Source organism: Cynocephalus volans, chromosome 12, assembly GCF_027409185.1.
Source record: "Cynocephalus volans isolate mCynVol1 chromosome 12, mCynVol1.pri, whole genome shotgun sequence".
Classification (NCBI taxonomy): domain Eukaryota; kingdom Metazoa; phylum Chordata; class Mammalia; order Dermoptera; family Cynocephalidae; genus Cynocephalus; species Cynocephalus volans.
In genome coordinates this window covers 56356528-56381172 of record NC_084471.1, presented here as the reverse complement: position 1 = coordinate 56381172, position 24645 = coordinate 56356528, and the positions used below count along the sequence as shown (strand labels likewise).

At 39.1% G+C, this 24645-nt stretch overlaps 1 protein-coding gene across 2 annotated transcripts in view; it reads left to right on the top strand.

Moving 5' to 3' along the window:
- Window positions 1-12999, top strand: part of SRGAP1 (SLIT-ROBO Rho GTPase activating protein 1) — a 252050-nt gene extending 239051 nt beyond the window's left edge. For both annotated transcript variants that reach the window (XM_063074938.1, XM_063074937.1), the window contains exons 17-22: window positions 228-452; window positions 1456-1535; window positions 7371-7551; window positions 8592-8726; window positions 8847-9186; window positions 12622-12999. In XM_063074938.1, the coding sequence (XP_062931008.1) occupies window positions 228-452; window positions 1456-1535; window positions 7371-7551; window positions 8592-8726; window positions 8847-9186; window positions 12622-12999 (1339 nt within the window). The remainder of the gene's footprint in view (window positions 1-227; window positions 453-1455; window positions 1536-7370; window positions 7552-8591; window positions 8727-8846; window positions 9187-12621) is intronic.
- Window positions 13000-24645: the final 11646 nt, after the last annotated feature.

The following is a 24645-nucleotide window of genomic DNA, read 5'->3' as shown; positions in this document are numbered from 1 at the left end:
TTATATTCCCCTCTTAGTTTCCACCTAGTTGAAAGCCATAGTCATGTTTCTTGTTTTGGAGTTTGCTGAGCCAACTTAAAGAGGGATGGAATATCATTTTACCTTAATAATAAAAACTAAATAAAATATTTTAGATCCCTATTTTCAGAATATGAAGTATCTTATTAAACATCTATTTTCATTTTCCCCTTGTTCTTTTATAACTCCTTTCTTGCTTCCTTTCATAGTCTTTCACAGTACAGCGATGAGAACATGATGGACCCTTATAACCTGGCCATTTGCTTTGGCCCAACACTGATGCCTGTCCCAGAAATACAAGATCAGGTGTCTTGCCAGGCTCATGTGAATGAAATTGTCAAAACCATCATCATCCACCATGAAACTATTTTCCCAGATGCTAAAGAGCTAGATGGCCCAGTTTATGAGAAATGTATGGCTGGAGATGACTACTGGTAGGTGCAAGAATTTTAGTCCTCTTCTCCCCGCCTGCTTCCACCCAAAATTACAGAATTATACATATCAATTCAGTTAGGAAAAAGAATTTCCCATAAGTCATATATGTTTTAAGCCTAGTGTCAAAGTCAGGTTTAGCATTTCCAAATGTGAGAGCTTTATCAGTAAGCTCTGCTGTCTTGTTCATTTTATCAAAGAGCAAGTATGTAGATGTCTGGTCAATTTTATTTGATGTGTTGTATTCCAGGACATCTGTGGCCTCTACTTTTTCCAAACAGGAAAAATAAGAGTCTGGCATCCAGTAAAACATGCTTGAGTATGTCCGTCTTCTTATATAGTGTTTTCTGTGGGTATTGCTCATTTTAAACAAAAAGTCAATAATACGGTAGTTATCCTTATCCCCCAACAGCAGCAATATTAGTGGGTTTTTATGGTAATGTCAGGTTTGTATTTGTGACCAATGCATTCCATTTATCAGTGCACATTTGAGGAGAGTTGGCAGTACTGTTAAAAAATAAGTTTTAAAAGAAGATGAAATCATGATTCTTATACAGATAAAATGAACATGTGTCAGTTAAAGATGGAAAAGATGCTACAACCAGTTCAAAGGAGAAGTCAAAGAACCATCATTTTATATATAGAAAAAGGATTGGTAAAATGAATTTGCAAAAACTGGTCTATCCATAGAGCAATAATCAATCATTCACTACTAGAATTCAGCTGATTTGCATTTCCATGGATAAGTATTATTTGTAATGCTATCAGTTTTGTACAAGTTAACTTCTGTCTTCGTAGAGTTGTCAAATAACCTAGTCAAAGATGAACGCACATATATACACTCTTGTAAGGCCAGACCATCATTGGAGGCTCCAGCATTCCATTGACAGTCTATTCAGGAACTCTTGCCATTCCAACGTCTCATTTTTCCTTACAGTAGCAATTGTTCATTTAAAAAATTCTCTCCAATTTGGTTTGATATGAATTTTCATTTCCATTCTACAGTGACAGCCCCTACAGTGAGCATGGCACACTGGAGGAAGTGGACCAGGACGCTGGTACAGAGCCCCACACCAGCGAAGATGGTATGCACTGTGCTCATGCTATTGTAAAACCAGCCTTTATATCCTTTCTTTTTGACAATTGCTCATATTAAAAACTCAGTAGATACAAAAGAATATTTATAAAATATGTGTAAGGTACAAAGAATAACATTACAATGAACACCCATGGCACCACCACCACGTTTAAGGAAAAAGACCGTATTGTTACCTTTGCATTTCCCTGATCCCATTGCCTTACTTCCTCCCTTAGTGTTAACCACGATATGTTTGTGTTTTTAAACAGCTTTTTGTTTCTTTTTCTATTTTCTTGAACTTTCTATAAATGGAATCGTACTGTCTATTTTTGGGGGGAGTTTTTTCTACTCAATGTTATATTCTTGAGATTCATCCATGTAGCAGCAGGCAGTTATAATTGTCTATTCTACCCTAGCATAATATTCCACTGTATATATATCTGTTCTTTTCTTGGTGAATATGTGTGGTATTTTCTATTTTTTTGCAATTAAGAAAAGTGCTGCTATGCACTGTTACGAACATTTTGAACATGGCTTCTACTGCAAATAAATGTACAGGAGTTTCTCTAGGATATATGAGAGTACTTCAAAAATTCATGGAAAAAATATGAGTCTTTCCAAGAACTTTTTGAAGACCCCTCATACACCTAGGAGTAATCATGTCTTCAGTGTTATAAAGTATTATAAAGTATTGCCAAACTATTTTTAAAAAGCATATCACTTTTCCAGTTGTACATATTCATCAATGCTTGATTTTATCAAATCTTTTAATCTTTGCTAATATTGGCAGTGTGTAATGGTATCTAGTTGTAGTTTTAATTTGCACATCTCTGATTACTGATGAAGATGTTGTTTTAAAATATAGTGTGTTAATAGGAAATTTGAGGTATAGTAAGGCCAACAGATCAGGAGAAGACTGCCATTGAAGAGATAGTTTGTTACTCACAGTTCCCCAGGGAAGGGGGCATGACACATTATGGAAGCCCCATGGGGAAGCAGCAGAGTCTGTCAGGAGGCAGAGGGATAGTGGGGAACTTATTGTGCTCTTCACAAGAAGGAATAGATGAGGCAGGGTAAGCAAGTTTAGGATTGGCTAGTTTGAATAATGTCAGCAGGCTCTGGGGCATGGGGGCTGTCCCAAGTTGTCTAGCATTGTCCCTGGGGTGGTTGCAGTGTTGGCTCTGAATTGGTTGATTTGTATTTGAAACACATGCTTGTAGGTGAGTTGTTTTCTATCTCTAGGAATTGGCTAACACTGGAGGGACAGTCCCCCCTAGGGTCAACAAGGTCTCAGATGTCAAGATACTAAAACTAAAAGACATGGTTAATATAGTACACATAATTCTAATGTCTTTCCAGATTTGTTTTTGTTGGCTCTCACTGTCTTATTTTCCAGTGTGTTTGTAAATTTTTACATATTTCTTGGCACTTTAGGCTCAGTTGAAGGTAGGTTCCTCACAGAGGGTCTTCATTTAGTTCTGCCTGGGGCACAACTAACCGGGGATAACATTGAATTTTTAGCTTGAGGTTTTCCAGACCAGCCAGGTATTGTGAATTTTAACTAAAAACCTACTTGAGAACTGGAATGTGGTTGTGATTCTCAGAGATGATTTGTTCCAAGATTTAAGATAGATTATTTCCTTAAGTGGGGATGGAGGGTGGGGTAGATGGTTACAATTTATGGAGAAGTATGCGTGGCTTCAGGAGGAAAAGATTTCTTAGAACTAGAAGTTTCTAGAACACTAAAGTGAAGTTCACTCTGACACTGAGAATGTGATTTTGGGGGGTGGTGAGGGTAGAAGTCTTAGATGCCCCCACACTAAGCTTGCCCTGGACTTCGTTTCCTGTGAAAAAACGAAAGTGTAAATTAACTAGTCTGAGAAAATGCCCTCACAGCAAAATCTGACTTGTGTGTTCTAATGTTCTGTTTACCTCTCTGGGTTCCCACTTTCATCGAGTTTTGGGTCTTTAGTATTCCTTACTGTCTTGATAGCTTATTAATGCAGTTACAAAGGATGTTTTGTTTTGTTTTGTTTTCAGTCCAGGAGTGTAAGTTGATTTTAGCAGAAGTAATTAGGGTGTCTAGTATCTACCATCTACTAAAAAAAAAATAGTTTCTTTGTGTCTAAAGGTAAGATGAATTGACATTTTCTGAACTTAAGTTAGAAGACATTCCCGGGAGGCAGCTATGTTCACCACTATACCATCAGTGCCACAATAGAAGACATTCTTCAAAGTGATAAATTCTATTTCTGCGATGCTGCTTTTGAAAGTCTCTGTGCACTAGCTCTGCCACTGTCCTTCCTTTTGTCTTGGGTTTCTCTGTTTCTCTATGTGGTTCATTCCTTTTTCACTGTGGACTTCTCTGTTTCCTTGCTTTCCCCAGTGGCAGGAAAGTCCAGTACAGAGGCCGCACCATCTCTCTTCCCAAACATCAGTCCCACCACCATGCCATCTGGTGGTGGTTCTTACCTCCTGACCATATGAGAAGCTTTGCTGAGTGCTCTGTGTTTCAGAAAACATTTTGATCCTATTCACCTGATTTTGCTGAAAGATAAGCATTGCTTACAAAGGACAGATATTCTTGCCCATCACCAATTTCAAAAATTAGAGTATTATAACTGTAACTAAATTAGAGTATTATCTTTTTGATCATCCAGGTCTTATATTTTCTTTCCTCTGTCATGGTATCACTAGAGAAAGCTACTTCTGTTTCCAAAATACAGGCTGTCCCAGAATAAAACCATCTTCTGCAAGAGCAATGCATAACAGATATAGTGGGAAAAGTGTCAAGGACAGGAAGGTCCCAAAGAGAAAGAGTGATATACTAAAGTTTTATATAAAATTAAAAGAAATGGAAACACAAAACCTGACAGCACCAGGCAGTCAAAAATCAGCTCTGCTGAATTTTCTTCCCCTTTCACAAAATTATAATAGCCATGCAGGAAAACTAAGTGATCACGTTACACTCTTACTATTATTGTTATTGATATCAGCAGTAGGAGCACTCCAGGTCTCTGCAAGACCTTCAAGGACTATAAGTCTCTCTGTGTGAGAGGGGCCTGATGCGTCATGCCCTGAGATTGATTTGCTCTGCAAAAACTAGACTAAGATGTGTGTAAATAGCTTATTGATTGACACTTGACCATGAAATGGCTCTCACAGGAGTAGGAAGAGTCAAAATAATGAAATTGCTGAGAATTACTAGTTGATGTACTAGGATTACCAATAAAATGTTCTTCTGATTCATCTGGTCATTCTTTTATAACCTGTCCACATTTGAATAAAATAAGCAGATTCTGATAATCCTGTTGCTAGTTGTTTCAAAAAAATAAAGAGGTGATAATAGAGGTCATGATTATGAAATTATGATAGACTATGTATATATCTGTGAAATAGTCTTAAGTAGCCTTGGCCAGCATTGACAGTGTATGATTGAATGGCACTAAAAAACATCAATAGTTCTCTCTTCATTTCCCTTTGACATAGCATACTATATCATACTATACATTGTATACTCTTTCACGAGCTGGTATCTTTTAATTTTTTTAGTAAAACCAAATATAAATATATGGGTGTGTTTACACAAGAATTTGCAAACTATATGTCATTTTTAATAAATTACCATGTCTTTATTCCTCCATGTATGTATTTCTGTCTGTCCCCCAGGGAGAACTGGGGTAGAAACTGTGGTCATCTCAGATCAACCAGGACTTATTCTTTACCTGCAAGTCTAGAACAAACTATAAAGTCATTCCCTTTAAATGTAAAAATATATTCCTTCCTCTATGAAGCGGACTTGTAGATATTTAATAAAGTTGCTAATTATATTGTGTTTATAAAATATAATTGTAGGAGGGAATAGCAGAGTGTTAATATGTGATCTAAAATTTATACTCAATTGCTAATGGACTTAAACTGTTGTTTTACACCTACTTTGCTAAGAGGTATACCATACCACATGCAGATTATAGTGTTGTCATTCTGCGATATGAAATATTACTCATCTAAAACATTATTCACTAGCAAAATGATGGAGCATTTTGCTTTGTCTTTATCTTTAAAGTTTAGCTGAAATTTACCTAGGCCCTTCATATAAGGTAAAACCTAAGATTTTTCAATATGTTTGTTGATTTTTATTCTTTTGCCTTATAAGCCCCTGAGCATTTTGAATTTATCAAGTGATAAAGCCCTGCTATCTAAGAATTTCTTACTCAGAAATTACATATGAGTACAATAGATATTGAATATATTGCAGTAAACTTTGGGAAGAATAAACCTACCCATTTTAAAGAGTTTGTTACCAAGGGAAATAGAAGACAGTTTCTTGAAGATTTTTTGGCAGGCAGGTTTTAATCTATTATGTGTGCACATGTTCTAGAGTACTTGGAAACTAATACAGGCTCAGTTTTTAGCAAATGAGGTATTGCTCATTGTATAGATTTATTTCTATAAACATATACCCCTTGCCTTGGCCCTTTTTAGTTGTATTTATTATTGATTAGAAGTTTGCTCCCCTATGTTGATAGCAAGGATGGGTGTTGGTGGGAGAGGGGAGAAAAGATCATGATTGAGGGGCTGTTTGCAATAAGCTGAATCACAGAAAGCACCTCTTGGAGTTATTTTGTTTGTCCCATTTACTTTCAATACTTGTGGTCAGAATGAGATCAGAACTGAATTTCAATTCTAAGCCTAGAGTTCAAAAAAAAAATTTTTTTTTTTTACTTTTTATTTTGAAATCACTGTAGATTTGCATGCAGTTGTAAGAAACTATATAGAGAGATCTTACATAACTGTAGTATAATGTCACAACCAGGATACTGATGTCGATACAATCTATCCACCATATTCACATTTCACCACTTTACAAGCACTCATTTGTGTGTGGATTTACTTAGTTCTATACAGTTTCATCACACATATAGATTTCTGTGACCACAACCTAGTCAAGATAAAGAACAGTTCTTTACAAAGAACCCTCTTACTACCTTTATAGCCACAGACACTTCCGTCCTTTACCTCCCCCAATCCAGCCTCTGACAACCACTAATCTCTTCTCTGTCGCTATAATGCTATATAAATGGAATGATACAGTATGTAACCTTTGAGATTGGCGTTTTTTCACTCACCATAATTCCCTTGAATATCTTTTGATCTCTAGAAAACAATTTTTGATCTGGTCTTTTAATTTGGGTAGAGGGTAATCTAATGTATGTTTGTTTCATAGTTAAAATCTGAAATTTGTTACTAATAATAGAGAAAAAGTTGTCTTGCTGTTGGTGGTAGTTTGAAGATTTGATAGTGTCCAAAAAAACTCATGAGGAAATTAAATGTATCCAAACAGTATTTATTGTGGTGATTTTTTGATTTTTAAAAAAACAAGCTAATAAAACATGAACTTTCTAGTGTTTTCTGGTATAGTGATTTTTCCATGCTATAAATGGTGGTAAGATGTTGCAAGGAAACCCCATCAATGTCAAAATAATATTAGAGCAAGTGTGGAGGATATTCCAACCCAAGGAGAGATTTTATATATCATATTGCAAAATTTAAAATAGTTTTATTAGACTGTCATTATATCTCTAATAAGAGGCTGTGGAAATTCAGTTCCAATGTCTAGGTTTTCTTCGGTGAAAAACTGATGACAGCAAGAAAATGTTTTTCTCTCTCTCTTTAAGCAGCCTGTATTCTCTCTTGCCTTGATGATTTGTTTATTACCCAGTTCAGTCTGGATATTGAAATGGCCTTGTTTATTTCTAGATCCTCCTGTGGACCTGGCAGGTAGTGTATCGCTCCTTCCTAGCACCGCTGTCCCTCACATTTTCTGGTGTGTTCTTTGTAGAATGTGAGCCAATTGAAGCAATTGCCAAGTTTGACTATGCGGGGCGGACTGCCAGAGAACTGTCCTTCAAGAAGGGTGCCTCCTTGCTGCTGTATCACCGCGCGTCTGAGGACTGGTGGGAAGGAAGGCACAATGGGATTGATGGGCTTGTGCCTCACCAGTACATAGTGGTGCAGGATATGTGAGTAGTCCCAAATTAAATTGCTGGAGTGCTCCCTAGAGAGGACTCTAGCCATTGTTCTGAAACTGACTTTGGTCTTGTGAGAAAAGAGCAAAAGGCATGACTGAGGTAAAACTTCTCGGCTGGGTACATTTCTTCACCTTGCTAGTGGGTCTTTGCTAACCATGCTTCCAGACCCACATGTTTGGAGCAAGAACTATGAGAGACATCTTTTGAAGCTTTCAGGTCCTTAGAGAAATAACCTATGCAGAGAATGGCTTTAAGAGCTGAAGTGACACTGATAATTCCAAAAATCGCGATGCTCTTCTCTTGATGTCTGTCTCCTGTTTCAATTCCAGATCCCCAAGAGGGAGGATTCCAGCCTAAAGTCTAAGGAAATCATCACTAGGCTTTTTTTAATTTTGCTGATGAGAAAGCTCGAACTTGAAAAATATTTCAAGACATGGGAAGACAGTTATATTAAGTGAAAGAAACAGGTTGCAAAATAATGTGTACAGTATAATCCCTGTTTTCTGAGTACAGTATTTCACAATGCACCACCAATTTAAGAGCAGCTTTTCAAGGAAAAGAGAAATATACCACATAAAATATATACAGTGAATTAATTTAAGAAATGTTAAAATGTGTAGCTCAGAATCCAAGAAATGTAATGTGTGTGTATATAAACATGCAGTCATAAGTATCTAAAGTACTTAATCGTATAACTATCTATAGCACAAATACTATACATATCTATGCACACACACTCATAGAAACGTATCCCAGGCATCCAAAAAAGAAGTGTAGAAGGATATTTCCTAAAATTCTAACAGTGGTTGTCTGAACGTTATGTTATATTATGGGTGATTATTATTTCACTGTTTCTTGCATATCTGAAATTTCCAGTTTACCTGCAATAAAATTGTATAATTTTTATAATGAAAAGGAAAAAGTTATGTTAATAAAAGAAAGACTTAGAGATATAAATGTCATCACTTTTGTGTGTGTGTGTGTCCCTTCATCTAGGAAAAGACCCTCACTCTTGATTCTCATCGTTTCAGGGATGATACCTTTTCAGACACTCTGAGCCAAAAAGCCGACAGTGAGGCCAGCAGTGGGCCCGTCACAGAAGACAAGTCTTCATCCAAAGACATGAACTCCCCCACAGACCGTCACCCCGATGGCTACTTAGCCAGGTAAGTGGAGTGTGGCAATCAGGCTCTTGAAGCTCCACTTCTCCAGGGACTGTGAGGCGCGGCCGTGCCTTTGTCCCCGGGTGAGAAGCGCTCCCATTTTCTCTCTCTGTGTATGTCTAGGCAAAGGAAAAGAGGAGAGCCACCACCTCCCGTCAGGCGTCCTGGCAGGACCAGCGATGGCCATTGTCCCCTACATCCCCCACATGCTCTTTCCAACTCCTCAGTTGACCTGGGGTCCCCAAGCCTGGCCAGTCATCCCCGGGGCCTGCTACAGAACCGTGGCCTCAACAACGACAGTCCTGAGAGGAGGCGACGGCCTGGCCATGGCAGCCTGACCAACATCAGCCGGCACGACTCCCTCAAGAAGATGGACAGCCCTCCCATTAGAAGGTCCACGTCATCGGGGCAGTACACGGGCTTCAATGACCACAAGCCACTGGACCCAGAGACAATTGCTCAGGTACAGGCTTTTACTGGAATACTGCACTGTGAGTACCTGTAGGTGACAAAAGAGGTGTGAAGGATTTCCTTTCTGTGGCTATGTTTTGTATAGAACCAACTAAAGAAAATTAGCCCATTCTTTAAGGCCTGGCTGTGAGTCTTGTTTGAAGAATCATTTGTTACTGGAAGGGCCCAAGCATATTAGATTCATATTGATTTAAATAGAGACAAGGCAGAAACGCAGGACCCAGGACATTCAAACCATTGTTGGTGAATAGCCAGGAAAGTTTTGAAAAAAAAAAAAGATGAGGAAGGACTAGCCCCACCAGATCCTAAAAGCATTCTCAAACAAAACAGACAAATTGATGGGAAAGAAAGGAGAACCCAGAAACAGAAAAATTTTAGTATATGATAAAAAGGACACTTTCAACCTAGGAAATATGGATTAGTCAATAAATGATGTGATCACTAGTGGTTAGCCATTACAGCAGGAATGGATCCTGTGTACATCCTGAGCACAGACAGGTCTTCACTGCTCAACAGTGGCTGCAGAGAGGGGCTCTGTAGTTTTTTTCTAATGATTAGAATTGACAAAGGAAAAGTAAAATAACATCAATGGATTAGCCCATTGGTCTACCATTTTGTCCCCTGGTTCTCTTTACAGCATAGGCCATCAGAAAATATGTTTATAGCCAGTGACAGAGGAGGTGAGTAGAGTCAGGGTTTGCCATTTGAATAATCTAAAGCATCTTCCAGCTACCACTGAAGCTTAAAACTAACAAAATAGATCAAAAAAGAGAATGAATGAGAAACGAATGAAACAAACATGGGGAAATATTAAAGATGGATCATTTTTAATAAAAAGCACCCAAGGAAACCTGCCCTGATATGACAGATTTCCCAGCTATTTTGAGTGCCCTAACTAAAAAGAATTTTGGTTAGCAAATTAGAATGTGTGAGCAGTATGTGTTTAAAAAAAATTTTTTTTAAACATATAATTTCTGAGCACATATCAAAAAGACTTATGACCTATTTGTGTTTTTGTTTATTTAAAGTGCTATGCAAGACATCCTGAGATCTATTTAGAGCCAGAGATATTTTACTATAACTGAATTTAATGATTTGAGAAACCCATAACATCACTGCTTGTGATAAGCAGGTGAAACATGATTTGGGTTAGAGAGACAGGGATTTAGGTTCTTGGAGGTGGGAAGGCATGATAAGGTTTAACCTTTGCTTCTAGAACCAGGAATTCTTATTATTGTAAATTATAACAAACAAAAACAGAACAGATAAATCAGGCTCTGCACATTCTCTCTGGGGCAAATACTAATAAAAAAACAAATCCATATGTTTAGCAGCAATGGAAAACACATATGAAAGAAATCATTTGAAAAGTGATGTCACTCTCACAAAATGGCTTCCTGCTTTGTCCTTTATCTTTCCATCTCTAGACTTCAGATTTCCCATGAGGACAAGTGAGCATACCATCACAGTGTTCATACAAAAAACATGCAAATTCTTTTATTAAACAAATCAATGGAATCCCCTGATGGGGATTTTTAAAAGACTACAATATCCAAATGTGATTTTCTTGGTTTATTCATTTAGCAAACCTGTAGTGAACACTAACTGTATGTCACATCCCATGTTGGGCATTATGGATGCAAAATTAAATAGTAGCTCCTGCCTGAAGGTGCTACAGTCCGGTGGGGGAGATGAACATGCAAATCAATCACCATTGGTGCAGTGTTGTGAGGGTTGTGTTCTAGGTGACTGGAAGCAGCCCTTGGAATGTTGAGAAGAGGCATTTCAATCAGACAGGGCTGTGATTCTCCACCCTATCTCACACAACTCTCTGGCTTTTTAAAAATTGTTATTTATTGTGGTAAAAAACATATTATATCTACCATCTTAACCATTTTTAAGTGTGCAGTTCAGTGAAGTATATTCACATTGTTGTGAATCAGCTCCACAGAACTTTTTCATCTTGCAAAACTGAAATTGTCTACCCACTAAGCAACAGTTCCTCATTTCTGCCTCCTCCCAGGCCCTGGCAAACATCTTCCACTTCCTGTTTCTATGAATTTAACAACTCTGGATACCACATTTAAGTGGAATCATACAGTACGTGTATTTTTGTGACTGGCTTAGTTCACTTAGCATAATATCCTCAGGGTTCATTCACGTTGTAGCACGTGATGGGATTTCCTTTCTTTTTAAGGCTAACTGATATTTCATCGTATGTATCTACCACATTTTCTTTATTCACTCACACATCGTGAAGCACACATGCTACCTTTCTGAAACAAATATTTTGTATTTCTCCCTTTACTGTCTAAATAAATTGATATACCTAATTTGAAAAAATATAAACTCTAAATATAATGTGAAGAAAAATAAAAGGAAATAAATAGTAAAATAATAAAATGTATTTCAGTTAATTACTGACTATACTAGAAGACAAATCAAGTAGTGAGATGCTTTCACCTACGTGCAGAATTTCCATAAATGCAACAATTAAAAATGCACATTGATATGGGAGTATTAACTGAATTAATTCAAATTCCCTGAGTTTCCAATAGTGATGTCGTTTTTCCAAAATGGTGGACAGTTCTTGGTAATACAGTTCCAATCAAAATAAATATACGGTAGTTGTATTTCTGAAAAATTTAACATCATAAAGAAATATTTTGTGTTTATATATAAAAAGGAGTTAGGTTCTAGGCTAAGGTTATTATAAGCAGTTGTCGCCTATGTAAATGTCTGGAGACCATTCAAAAGTTGAACAAGATGCAGGACAATTTACTGCACATAAACTGTCCAGGCTACTTGCAAGATATGTATGTCTGGCCCCTGCCCACCAAATGCCAATAATGCCGCCACATTATTATGACATCAAAAAATGCATATACACACCCTTATTACAAAAATGTCCTCGATGGGGCAGTACCACATTCATTGAGACCCACTGGATAGTGGTATCGGGATGGCATAAGCTGAATTCTGAAGAACTTCTAGGAATTAGCCAAGTGCATACTAAGTGCTCAACAATTATTTGTCAAATGAATGAATAAAGCCTGGTTTTTCATTTCCATTCACATTTATTTCTTGAGAAATTGTTGCAGTATCTAAATTTAAGCTATCTTTTACCATAAGATGAAAGAGAATTCTATATCGATACATCAGCATGCAGAGTGGAAACTACCAGAGGCTCCCTAGTACCTTAGAATGGCAAAGGTTTGCTATATGGTGTTACCAGCCATTGCATCTCAGTCTCCTGAACATTTAGAGTCAAAGTAATAGTGTGAGATGGCATTATGTTTATTACACTTTGCAGACTACAAACTTAGAGTATTCGTACTCTTCGCTAGCCTGTTTGAAATGAAGTACTGTGTCTCTATACTTCAGTATTAATTACCAGTCTGTTCTCTCTTTGATTATTTTTCAACAGGATATTGAGGAGACGATGAACACTGCTTTGAATGAACTCCGAGAACTGGAGAGACAGAGTACAGCCAAGCATGCCCCTGATGTGGTGCTGGACACCCTGGAACAAGTGAAAAACTCTCCCACCCCTGCCACTTCCACAGAATCTCTCAGTCCTTTGCACAACATTGCCCTCAGGAGCTCAGAGCCTCAGATTCGACGTAGCACTAGTTCCTCCAGTGACACAATGAGTACTTTCAAGCCTATGGTGGCACCCAGGATGGGTGTGCAGCTGAAGCCCCCAGCCCTTAGGCCGAAACCTGCTGTTCTTCCAAAAACAAACCCTACTATAGGACCTGCCCCACCTACCCAGGGTCCAACAGACAAGTCTTGCACAATGTAAAAACCAGCTGAGCAAGGCCATGAGGAGAGGTGATTTAAAAAAGAAAACGGATTACTGACAAAAAATCAGCGATCCATAACTTTCCTTAGTTTTGTGCTTATAACTGGAGATCTTTTGGCTTTTCTATGTTGTTGGATGTAATGTCTGAGACTAGCTAAATTAACACGGGCATTTGTATTTTGTAATTTTTTTTAAATAACTGGACATATCTTATGTCATTTTAAAGACAATAGAAACACTTAGACTTACTTGAAAATCCAATGCTGCACCACTTGTAACAAAGGCAACACCGCTCTCTGCATTGTACAGCGCTTCATATTTAGTGTAGCCCGGATGAGTCAGAAATGGCCTGATCCGAAGGCAGGAGAACCCCAGTTCCAGGTCTTACTGGAGTATAACCAGTGTTGGTCTGTGGCACTTGGGGTAATGGCTGAACGGTGATCACGTCATTGTTTGGTACCTGACAGCGAGCACCTCTGACTGCATGCAGAGCTAGGGTCCAGCTCATGCTAAAGACTCACAGTTGTCACAGTGAGACATTCCCAGTGGGACCTTCAGCCCATGGCTTGAATGGGTTAGATGGATGACTGCCTCTTTCAAAAGTTGTTTCCCTGGCCCGGGTTAAAGACTCAGTGAAAGAGGGTCAATCCTCTGCAGTTATTGCTTGAACTTAACCTGGGAAAGGAGAGGGAGACACTATCTCCAAAGCTGTCGATGTTACTCCTTTCGTGGGTGTGATCAGGCCCAAGACTTCCAAGTCTACCCCCTGCATTCACAAAGGACTAAACAGTTTAATTTTAAAGACCTTCTGGTTATGCTACTCCACAAACTGTTCAATAACTGCCTGGAGAATATTTCTATCTCCCCTAAATCCCTGTGTTCCCCTCCGTGGAAATGAAGAGAAGCAGCACACAGGTCCTTGGTTCATTCTGTCTTTTCTCAGTTACCTTGATTCCTTTAAACATGCCACAAAGGCCTGATGACCCTAAAATTGAAATCCTAGCTGTCCTCTCCATCTGTCTCTGAGCCAGCTCAGAACTGGCTATGGTACTTGTGTAAGAGCCGTGCCAGGCCAACATGGACAATTACCTCATGGTTCCAGTATGATTTCCTCCCAATTTTGCACCTTGGAGCCATGACTTTTTCTTTTTTTGTATGTGGTTTCCACATTACATACGTAGTCAGCTGAGCCCAATTAGGGATCCTCTTTCTCTGGCATCTTAGCACACAATTTTTCTTTAGCTCATATTTGTATTTTTCCCTCTGTCTTAAAAAAAAAAAAAAAAATTGCTTTAATTGTTTTTACTAAGGTACAAATCACTGTTGACCTATCAGCAGCAGCAGCTATTACCTGTAGACCTAAGAGCATTTTATCTACTCTATCACTGAACCCCTGAACTTACTGATAGGAGACTTTTTTTTTTTTTTTTTTTTTTTAAGGAAAATGAATGATCCACACACAACTAACCCCTCTAGACCACCACTGATTTCCTTCTAGGTTTGGTTTCAAACTGGCAGCCAATTGCATAGATTTTATCAGCCCATTGGTGAAGGCATCATGCAGAAATGAATCAGGATCTTTATTAAAATCAAGATCATTACTTTGATCTCTACCTCATTTTGCCAGTCTCATCATTCTATTGCAGAAAGAGGTTAAATTAATGAGATTGTTACCGTGCAAAGTCACACTGCTGGTTCCTTGCGTGTGGCCTAATTTCACAAATGGATTAACTAGTGATTTTTTTTTTTCCGAGTATTTCCAGGTATGGCAAACTTTAAAATCTGTGAATTTTCAGAACCATCCTTTTTGCCCATTTTGAAAATGAGGCCCAGCTCAGCGTCTTGCCCAGCCCCTCACCATGTCTCTTCGGCACCTTTGGACACCATGGAGACCCAGGTGGGGCTGAGCTTTGACTAGCACTGACCCTTTTAAACTATCCTCTCAAATTCTCTAGGAAGTTGAAACTTTCTGAAGTAATCACCCAATTCTTTGAAATAATAAGGATTCTTAAAAACCATTTTCCTTCTTTAATGGAAGAATGAGATGTTAACAGAGGGCATCTAAAGGGCAGAGGTGTTTTGAATTTTTGGTTTTTTAGTCTTTTACAAGCTTTAAATTTCACTTTTCAAATGCAACTTCATTCCTTCAGACTCCTCCCAGTAATCCTCCCCAGTGTCTCCTCCCTTTGGTTCCACCTATGGTGGAACAAGGATTGCCTTTCTTCATCCCCAAATCATGACCCTCTGCTGCCTTGCGTGGCAGAGGGTGTGCTGCCGCAGAGCCTCAGCGGCTGTGCCTTCTTTCAGGAAACAGCTCCTGTACTCCCCCATCATTCCCTTACTTTACCTGTCTCTAGCTTTTCTCCCTATACTCCTAGTGTCACCTCGAGACATTTTTATTTTCAATTCCAAGTGGAGAGTGTGACCTCAGATTGAGTAAGGACTCACCTATCTTTACTTTGTTTAGTAAAAGTCTTCAGCTTCCAGGGATAGGATGAGGTGGCCACTTCACAAAGGATCCAAAACACCACCCAGTAAAGCTCACTAAAAGCTGCAGCAGCTGAGAAGGTTCTCCTAGCACACGCCTTCTTCACAGCCACAGGTGCAGCACACAGAGAGGAGGTGGAGAGGGAAGGGGGAGAAGAAAGGAAATGGGTCCTGAAGATGTTGCCCAATTTCAAGGATCTTAGCAGTCTTCATGAGCAGTTTGGGGAGGGAGTTGTTTGATAATGAGTAAAGATGGTTCCACAAAGATTACCTGATCCCACTTACACAAGAATATGTATTCACAGCTGATATAATTATATTCATGTCCTATCCCTAGAACTCACTGAAATAGACTTAACAAGTCAGCCTTTCGGTTTGGGCTGGAGTTTTGGGGAGTGGATTGTTAGGATAGAGAGAAAAGTACTCGGTACACATTTTCTGATGAATGTTATGTACACTGTTTCAAGCTGTTGAGTGGCGCTTTGTAGAGCTCCATGTCTACGTTCAGTGTCAACACCGTTGTTCAACAGTTCTGCATGTCTTCACGCAATGTAATCTAACTTCGGTGCCCCTTGGGCCATCCATAGAATCATTTACAGCAGGGTCCCACTTAATCTACTGCAATGGTCATGCACAGTTATCAACAGACATAGAGCTTCAAGGGTCAGATTGTATCAGTTAAGAGTTTTCTGTCTTTGTACTTTTGCCATTTCCAAAATGGGTTTATAATTTAAGAAAAAAGGGTGTGGGTAGGTAGTGATGTCCTTAGCATTTAGGAATGACATAGCCTCTGGAGTCTACAAACTGTAGAAACTTTAATCTGATCACTACAGCCTCTGAAATCCAAAGTAATAGAGCCTATGGGTCTGCTGAGGGGGTTTAGAAGACTTCAGATTTAGGATAACACTAACTTATTCCTGACCACAGCAGCGAGAGGCCATGAATGCAGAAAATGTGCTTGGCACTCAGTCTTGCTTTTGTTTATCCATGACAGAGGACCTGAGACACAGAGCAGCTGAGAACCCAACCTCCAGCTGGGCTGGAGTGTCAGGCTTGGTACAGGGTGACTTTGGCACACCTTTGTCAGACTGTTAGAACAAACTGGAATTTGAGCTTTCATTTACCCTAGTGTACTTTCTTTAAAAAAAAGAAAAAAAGAAAAAAAAAGTATGTGGTATAATCGAGATGGATACCTGTATCTTTAAATTACGTAGGGAATTTTGTATGTTTAAATAATTGTCCTGGGTTCCATAATACTTATCTTAGGAACTGTTTAGTAAAAGAAATTACATAAACCGTGCATTTGTGAATGCCCCCCTTAGAGCATTCATCCAAGTTCAGTGTGTAGTGTGATGGTTATTATAGATATTTAAAGTATAGTAAGTGGCTGTGTAACAGGAGAGACTGCGGTTTACCTGCGTACTTAAGGGTAACTCCTGCCCACGTAATGAAATCAGTATTGTCCTTTCCTGTCGGTTTGATCAGTTGCAGTACTGGTAGCTTCCTGCTTGTGACTGTTACCTAAGTGTGTCGATGTACATCTGTAGAATGTACACGTGAAAGTGCCTTTCTATTTTAGAGGAGTTGTAGCCTTGCTCTTGTACTGTCGCCCGCCCACCTGCCCCATCCCCGCCGCCCACTGGAGTGTTTTGAAACTTCCTCCGCTCCCTCCAGCTTCTCCATCCTGTCTGTGCCTCGGTGCTCAGTAGTGTCCCGTCTGGCGTCCTTGTCGGTCATCAGACTGTCTCGTTTTCCCTGTAGACGTGATTGTGCCTTTCTCGCCCCGGTGGTGGCGCTCCGGTGTCCCCGCGTCCCCCGAGTCGTCCCTCGCCGCCGCTGACCACCGTCGTGTCACCCATGCTGTCTGCCTCTTACCGCGATGTTCCCTCCTCTGTGAGGTGAAAATAAAGGCGGATGCTTTTACAGTTCTGGAAGAAAAAATCTGTTTTGTTAATCTGTTGTGACAATGCACTTTTATGTAGAGTACTGTACATTTTGGCATGTACCGTTACAGGCTTCAGCATACAGTCGCGTTTGTTCTTCACGGTGTATCTTTATAATAAATAAGATAGTTCTGGCTGCCTTTGTCTGCTTCCAATTTGGTGTGATTTTCCATGGTGTTTTCGTTCCTTTCCTTCCTTTCTCTCATCACTGTTTTCCCCCCAGAGAGTGGTTTGCATTAAATACTGTGAAACATTTGCCTTAAAAAAAAAAAAAAAAAAAAAAAAAAAAAGTTTCTCTCTCACTTTCATTTTTTTTCTGTACATTTGAAAATGAGGCGTCAGGCACAGGGCCCTGTCCATGAAGCTGTGGTTTTCATGGTGTGTCGTGCAGGAAGAGGCCCTGGAGAGGCTTACCTGAGACGCCCAGAGAACACAACCCTCCCAAACACACGCCAGACTGAAATCTCTCTTCTGAGAAGGACTCTTTGGCATAATAAACCTTGTCAAGCTGAGATTTAGTTTTATTTGAATAAACTGAAATCTAATACTTAAGTATTGACTATGTTTAGAATTCCCCATGTATTGATATTTTTTCTTCAAACATTTATAAAAACAAAGTCTAGCAATACAAAATAGTTTTGTAAAACAGTATCGGGCATGTGCTGGACTGAATATTGATAAGAGATGTGGAGGTTTTTTTAATGACATAAATCAAGGGGAAAAAAATAAAGTATTAAATAATACAGAAGAGTGTACAAAGCATTAGCGTAATAGTTTTCACAAAGTAACATGCTGATGTATCCACCACCTAGATCAAGAAGCAGCACATTATCAGCATCTCAGAAGCTACTACACTCACGCCTCACCGAGGTTAATCAGTATCCGCTACAGTTTGGTTTTGCCCGTCAGGTTAACGTTCTATAAACAGGTTCATACAGTATGCAGATTTTGTGTCTGGTTCTTTTCATTGAAATTTATGTAAGAGTCATCGTTGTTAATACAGCAGTAGTTTTTCCACTTTTACTGCTATATAGAATTCCATTACATGGATCCACTCAATATTTAAATTAGTATTTCCTGATTCACATTGGGGATTGTATGCAGAAATCTTTAGACATGGAAAAACGAATGAAAAAAAAAAAAATCCCACTTGCTAAAGGAACTGTTTTCCCAAAACATGATGGAATGATGATGAACTAAGCCATTGACTGGACGGCCTACCTGAATATAGAGGTAGTTGCTTTTATTCATTTCCCAAAAAACTGTCCAATCTGGAGGCAAGAAGTGTTCGCAGATGACACTGAAACTAGTTTAAACTTTACTTGATGCTGCAGTTCTCTTATCTGATGCTGCATGCTTTTCTTCAATGACCACTTTAAAACCAGGAGCAATAAATACCCAAATCAGACAGTGGGATTGTTTCAGGAAAGCCCACTTGCCTGCATCGCTCTTACTGCTACCCTCAAATCCGAGAGCTTCAGCCTCCCACAGCCCTCTCCATGTGCTCCTGCCTCCTCACATCCCTCACTCCTGAATCAGAGTCCCATTGGAGTGTGTCTGGTTATCACTTTTCACGGTTCAAAAGCCCTGTACAAATCTTGGGCAGAGAAAAGGAGTTTTCCGGCTTCTACCTTGAATAGTTTGGGCTTCTAAGAAGGAAAATTCACCAAGTTTGATATAGAATATTAAAAAGGTCTTGGAAAGCCCAAAACTATGGCAAATTCCATTCCATGGGCCATATATCCCCTTTTGGGTTTTGGAAAATATGGTCAATATACGTTTGTGGGGGGAACAGATTGCTCCTCTTGGAGTTCTGAAATAACATGCTTTGTTCAGCATGAATATCTTGAAGTTATGGCATGAGCCAAGAGATCTCCAGCTCTAGGGTATTTGTAATCCAGTCCGGGCAACTGGCAGGTGCATTCTTCATACCCACCAGTTCTCTAACAGGAATGCCCCCAAGGGTGATTGGCTTTCTTTAAGCTGCTTGGGTGTGCAATGAGGACTGCTAATGAATTACCCTCTCAGCGATTATACACTGTATTAATCTTTTGTCTTTGACATATCCAGGGAATCCCTTGTGTAAAGATCATATCCCTCTAAAAGAAAGTAGATGATGGTGTCTGTAAGCTAGGGGAGAGGAAAGCATCATCAATAGACTGGTGGCATATTCAAAACTGTACAATGACGGCACAGTAACTGATTTGAAAATGAAGTTTGAGGCACTAGGCCTTTGATGGACTGCATCCATTAAAAAAAGCAACATGGTCAAGATTTGTAATAGAAATTACAGTTTGATGAATTTTGGTCTGTGAGCCAGAGATGATTATTGCAATAGTAACTGAATATTAGCAAATACATTAGGAGAAGAGAGAAAGGAAATTTTAAATAAGCCAAAATCTATTATCAGTCCTAATTCAAACTCAGTTACTAAACTTCAACAAATTACCAACCCATTCCTCAATGTCCCAAACAAAAATGACCCACAGGACATTTTAATACACTGTCTTCTAATCCTTACACTATGTTTATTTTTTAGCAGAGTTGAATTCATATTCTGTATGTAATTGTGTCTCCTTGTTGGATTTTTCTCCCTCACAGCAGTTCACATTAGAAGTTTCAGTAAACATGATTTTTTAATAGCTGCATAATATTGTACCATATGAACACATCATAATTTATTTAATCATTTTCCTATCATTGTGTGAGCCTGTTCGCAGGTTTTATTTTTTCAATTGAATGTTATATTGTGGTGAGTAGCTCTATCCATAAGAATTATCTGTATTTGGATCATTAATTTAGCATAGACTCCAAAAAGGTGAAATCATTGGGTCAGAATGTAGTTAAGCATCTCTAAGGTTCGTGATAAATACTGCCAACGTCTTTTCCAGAAAGACTGCACAAATGTTCACTCCTGGCGGTAATGCATAACAGTACACAAGTATAAAATATTGTCATTTGTTTCTTTGCCAATGTAATAGATGAATAATAGGTTCAACCTAAATTCTTGGCAGTCTTTGTTAATGTGCAAACCAACATCTCCAGAGTGCAAATCCCTACTTTACTCACCTCTGTGTCTTAAACCTCAGACACCTCCCTGTTGTATCAGCTGAACATCAGCACACAGAGATTTTCCTCAGGCACCTTAAACTCAACAAACAAAACTAAATCCATTTGCTTTCATTTCAAAATATATTCTGCACACTCCACATCCAATCTGTTCTGATTCTCATCTTCACTTTAACCGAGTTTTGTACTTCATTCCCTTTTGCCTCAACTACTGCAGTAGCCTCCTAGATAGTGTTCCTGTGCCCATTGTCTCCCTTGCAGCGGTTATCTACACTGTGGCTAATCTTTCTTCAAAACAAAACAAAAAAACTAATGCTCATTGAAAACATACTCTATACCAGACATTGTTTCAAATATGTTATATAATTATAACAGCCAACATGTATGGAGTGCCAGACCCCATGTTACAAACATTAATTAATTTAATCCTCACAAGTAAGCCAAGAGAGCTACAATTATTATCATTATCCTTACAGGCAAGAAAATTAAGCCACAGAGGGGTTAAGAACTAGCCATGGTCACAGAGCTAACCAGCGACAGAGCCAGGATTTGGTTCTAAGCCGCCCAGTCCTGGAGGTTGTGCTTGTAACCACTGCATTCTGATCCCTGTAAGATGCTCTTGTCATTCCCCTGCTCAAAAGCCATACATGTTTTCTATTTCTTCTTGGTTCAGTCTTGGTAGGGTACATGTGTCCAGAAATGTATCCATTTCCTCTAGATTTTCAAATTTGTTGGTGTATAGTAGTTGTTCATAATAGTCCCTAATGATTCTTTGTATTTCTGTTGAATCCGTTGTAATGTCTCTTTTCTCATTTCTTATTTTTGACATTTGGGTCTTTTCTCTACTTTTCTTGGGTAGAACAGACGTTTCTCAAAAGAAGACATTCAAATGGCCAACAGGTATATGAAAAAATGCTCATCATCACCAATCATCAGGGAAATGCGAATCAAAAACCACATTGAGATACCATCTCACCCCGGTTAGACTGGCTATATCAAAAAGACAGAAAATAAATGCTGGTGAGGATGCAGAGAAAAGGGAATACTTCTACACTGTTGGTGGGACAGAAGATTAGTGCAGCCATTATGGAAAACAGTATCCCACTTCTGGATAAATAGGAGGACACTTCAAAAAGTTATTGGGGGGGCTGGCCCGTGGCTCACTTGGGAGAGTGCAGTGCTGATAACACCAAGGCCACGGGTTCGGATCCCTATATAGGGATGGCCGGTTTGCTCACTTCGGAGAGCGTGGTGCCGACAACATCAAGTCAAGGGCTAAGATCCCCTTGCCAGTCATCTTTTAGGGGAAAAAAAAAAAAGTTATTGGAAAGATTTGTATTATCTTTTAATTCTATTTTTCCACAAACCTTTTGAAGTACCCTTGATATTCAAAGGAACTGAAAACAGGATCTAGAAAAAATAAGTGCACACCCACGTTCATTGCAGCATTAATCACAATAGCCAAGAGGTAAAAACAATGCAAATGTCCATTAATGGATAAATGGATAAAGAAAATGTGGTGTATACATACAATGAAATATTATTCAGCCTTAAAAAAAAGAAGGAAATTCTGTCATTTGCTACCGTACAGATGAACCTTGAGGATACCATGCTAAGTGAAATGAGCTACTCACAAAAAAAGGGAACTACTGCATGATTCCATTCATATGAGGTATCTACAGTAGTAAAACTCTTATAAATGGAAAGTAGAATGGTTCCAGAGATGTGGTGAAGAGGAAAAGAAAAGCTCTTGCCCAATGGGTATAGTTTCAGTTTTGCAAGATGAAAAAGTTCTAGCAATAACACTACCATACTGTACACTTAAAAATGGTTATGATGGTAAATTTTATGTTATGTATTTTTCACCGCAATTTTAAAAAAAGATCACTCTGGATGCTGTAAAAATTGTTTGGGGGCAGGGATGGCAGGGAGTGGGTTGGGAGGGAATAGCAAGAGTGACAGGAGAGACCACAAGAAGCTACAGCAAGAAAGGAGGGTGAGAGTGGCTCGGACCAGAAAGCTGGATTGAACCCCATAGTTAACTATTATCTTGCATCTTTATCCCTCCCCACTAGAATATAAATTAATTTTTTCAAGAGACTTTATTTTTTGTATCCTTCAGAATTTATTGAATCCTGATTATTTTACTTTTAGCATTTATTTTGTAGACTCATGTGCAGGAAAAACAATGTCAGGCAGAAAAGAGACATTGAATAAGTTTTTCTAATGAATCTGTTGATGTTAATAGAATTTACTTATTTATAATTTTCATAGCTACCTTATATGCTATTGTTTCCACTGTTTTTGCTCTTTTAGAAAAATACTATGAATCTCTGCATTTGTCACTCATTTTCTATCATCCTATTCCTTGTGATGGATACTCAAGGGCATTCATCTATGGGGTGGAAGGGTATGAGCAGTTTTCTAACTTTGCTAATGTTGATGGATTTCTGGGTGCCTTGACCCTAAGATTAGGGGTTTTGTCATAGGCAAAGCTGAAAGGAAATGATGAAACCTTTATAGAGGTTAAATCTGTTAATCTGGTCTTACACCAAGTACAATGGGGCTAACCGGAGAATGGTATGCCATCCAACTTAACATGCATGTTTGGGGCCTCAAGGTAAGTAGAATCAAGCCATGAGTGTCACCACACATGGAAAATCTGACACTTGACATTTGTCCCCTGTACCTTTAGGCTGCTGCATCACTGCAGTTCAATAGGAGAAAAGCTGGTGAAAATGTTACCAGCTGCCAGCTATCAATGAAGAAAGAAGGCACTTCTGTAGGAAAGATCGCCTTCTCTGAAGAATCGATAGCTTTCTCAGAGAATTTCAGACGGCATGAAATTCTCTGAGCTGAGCTACCTGCGCGGCAGGGTCTGAACTGCTCATGCTGTGGGACAGGCAAGTGGCTGGTTTGGTTTGATAACTGCACATCTGGAAATAGGGCCTTCTTGGCAAGAGAAAGGATGTAACAGGGAGAGATCAAAGATAGTACACAGGCCTCCCATATAATTCAGTGGCTTTTCCCACCCTTCATCTCTCCTTTAGACCCCTACCATATGAAAGCAATGTGTCTACCTCTCTACCCAATCACTCACTGAGCAAATATTTATGCATGTTACCATGCATCTGACACTGTTGGAAGAGCTGGATCAGTGCCTAAAACACTGTAGTACAAATATTTGTTTATACATCTGTATTAGATTAATTAGCGCTAGCTGCTATAACAAGCCCCCAAACTGAGTAACACAATCAAGGCTTATTTCTCCTTCACATCACAGCCAGATGTGGGTCAGGCAGCTCTCCTTCAAGAGATGCCTTGGAGATCTGGGCTGATCCCATCATGTGTCACTGCCACCTTAAATATGTGGCTACTGTGAAGAGGAAGAGGAAGCAGCACAGTCATGGGTGCATAAGGATTTGTGGCTAGGTATAGAGATTTGGGTCACTTCCGCACGTGTCCCAGTCACATGGCCCAGCAAGGGAGGCTAGGAAATATCCATCTTCCCGTAATTCAAGAAAAACAACAACAACTGGATTTGATGAATACTTAGCAACATAGCTATCACAATATCTATCTCACCCTATTGGACTCAGTCCTTCAATTGCTGAACTTGGCCTTATTTATCTTTCTCTCTCCAAGACCTCATACACCACAAAGCATGTAGTAGGCACTCAAAAAATAAAAAATAAAAAAGTTACCGAATGATGGTCTCATATCCTAATTAAGCAAAGGTAGTATTCACTGGAAAGTAGGGAATTCCACTTTTGATTGCAGAAAATATCCACAAACATTCACACTGTTTCCTTTCTGATTAATGGAAAGAACTTTCAAGCTGGCTGGCTAAAGCTAAGAGTAAGAACCAAGCCAGGCTGATTTTTCAGAGAACAGCTCATGTTCCTGGCCATACTCTAGCCAAATGAGTTAATGAAGGTAAATACTTGTAGTTAGAAAAGAGTATAGATCTCAAATATGCTCGTATCTATGAAATCTATTAAAAAATCAAGACTTGTGACTTGATCATTTGCCTCCAGGAGGCAATAATAGGGTAGACTCTGGAGTCACACTTGCTGGGTTTGAATCCCTGATCCTTCACTCACCAGTTGTGTGACCTTAAGCAAGCTCCTTCATCTCTCTGTACCTC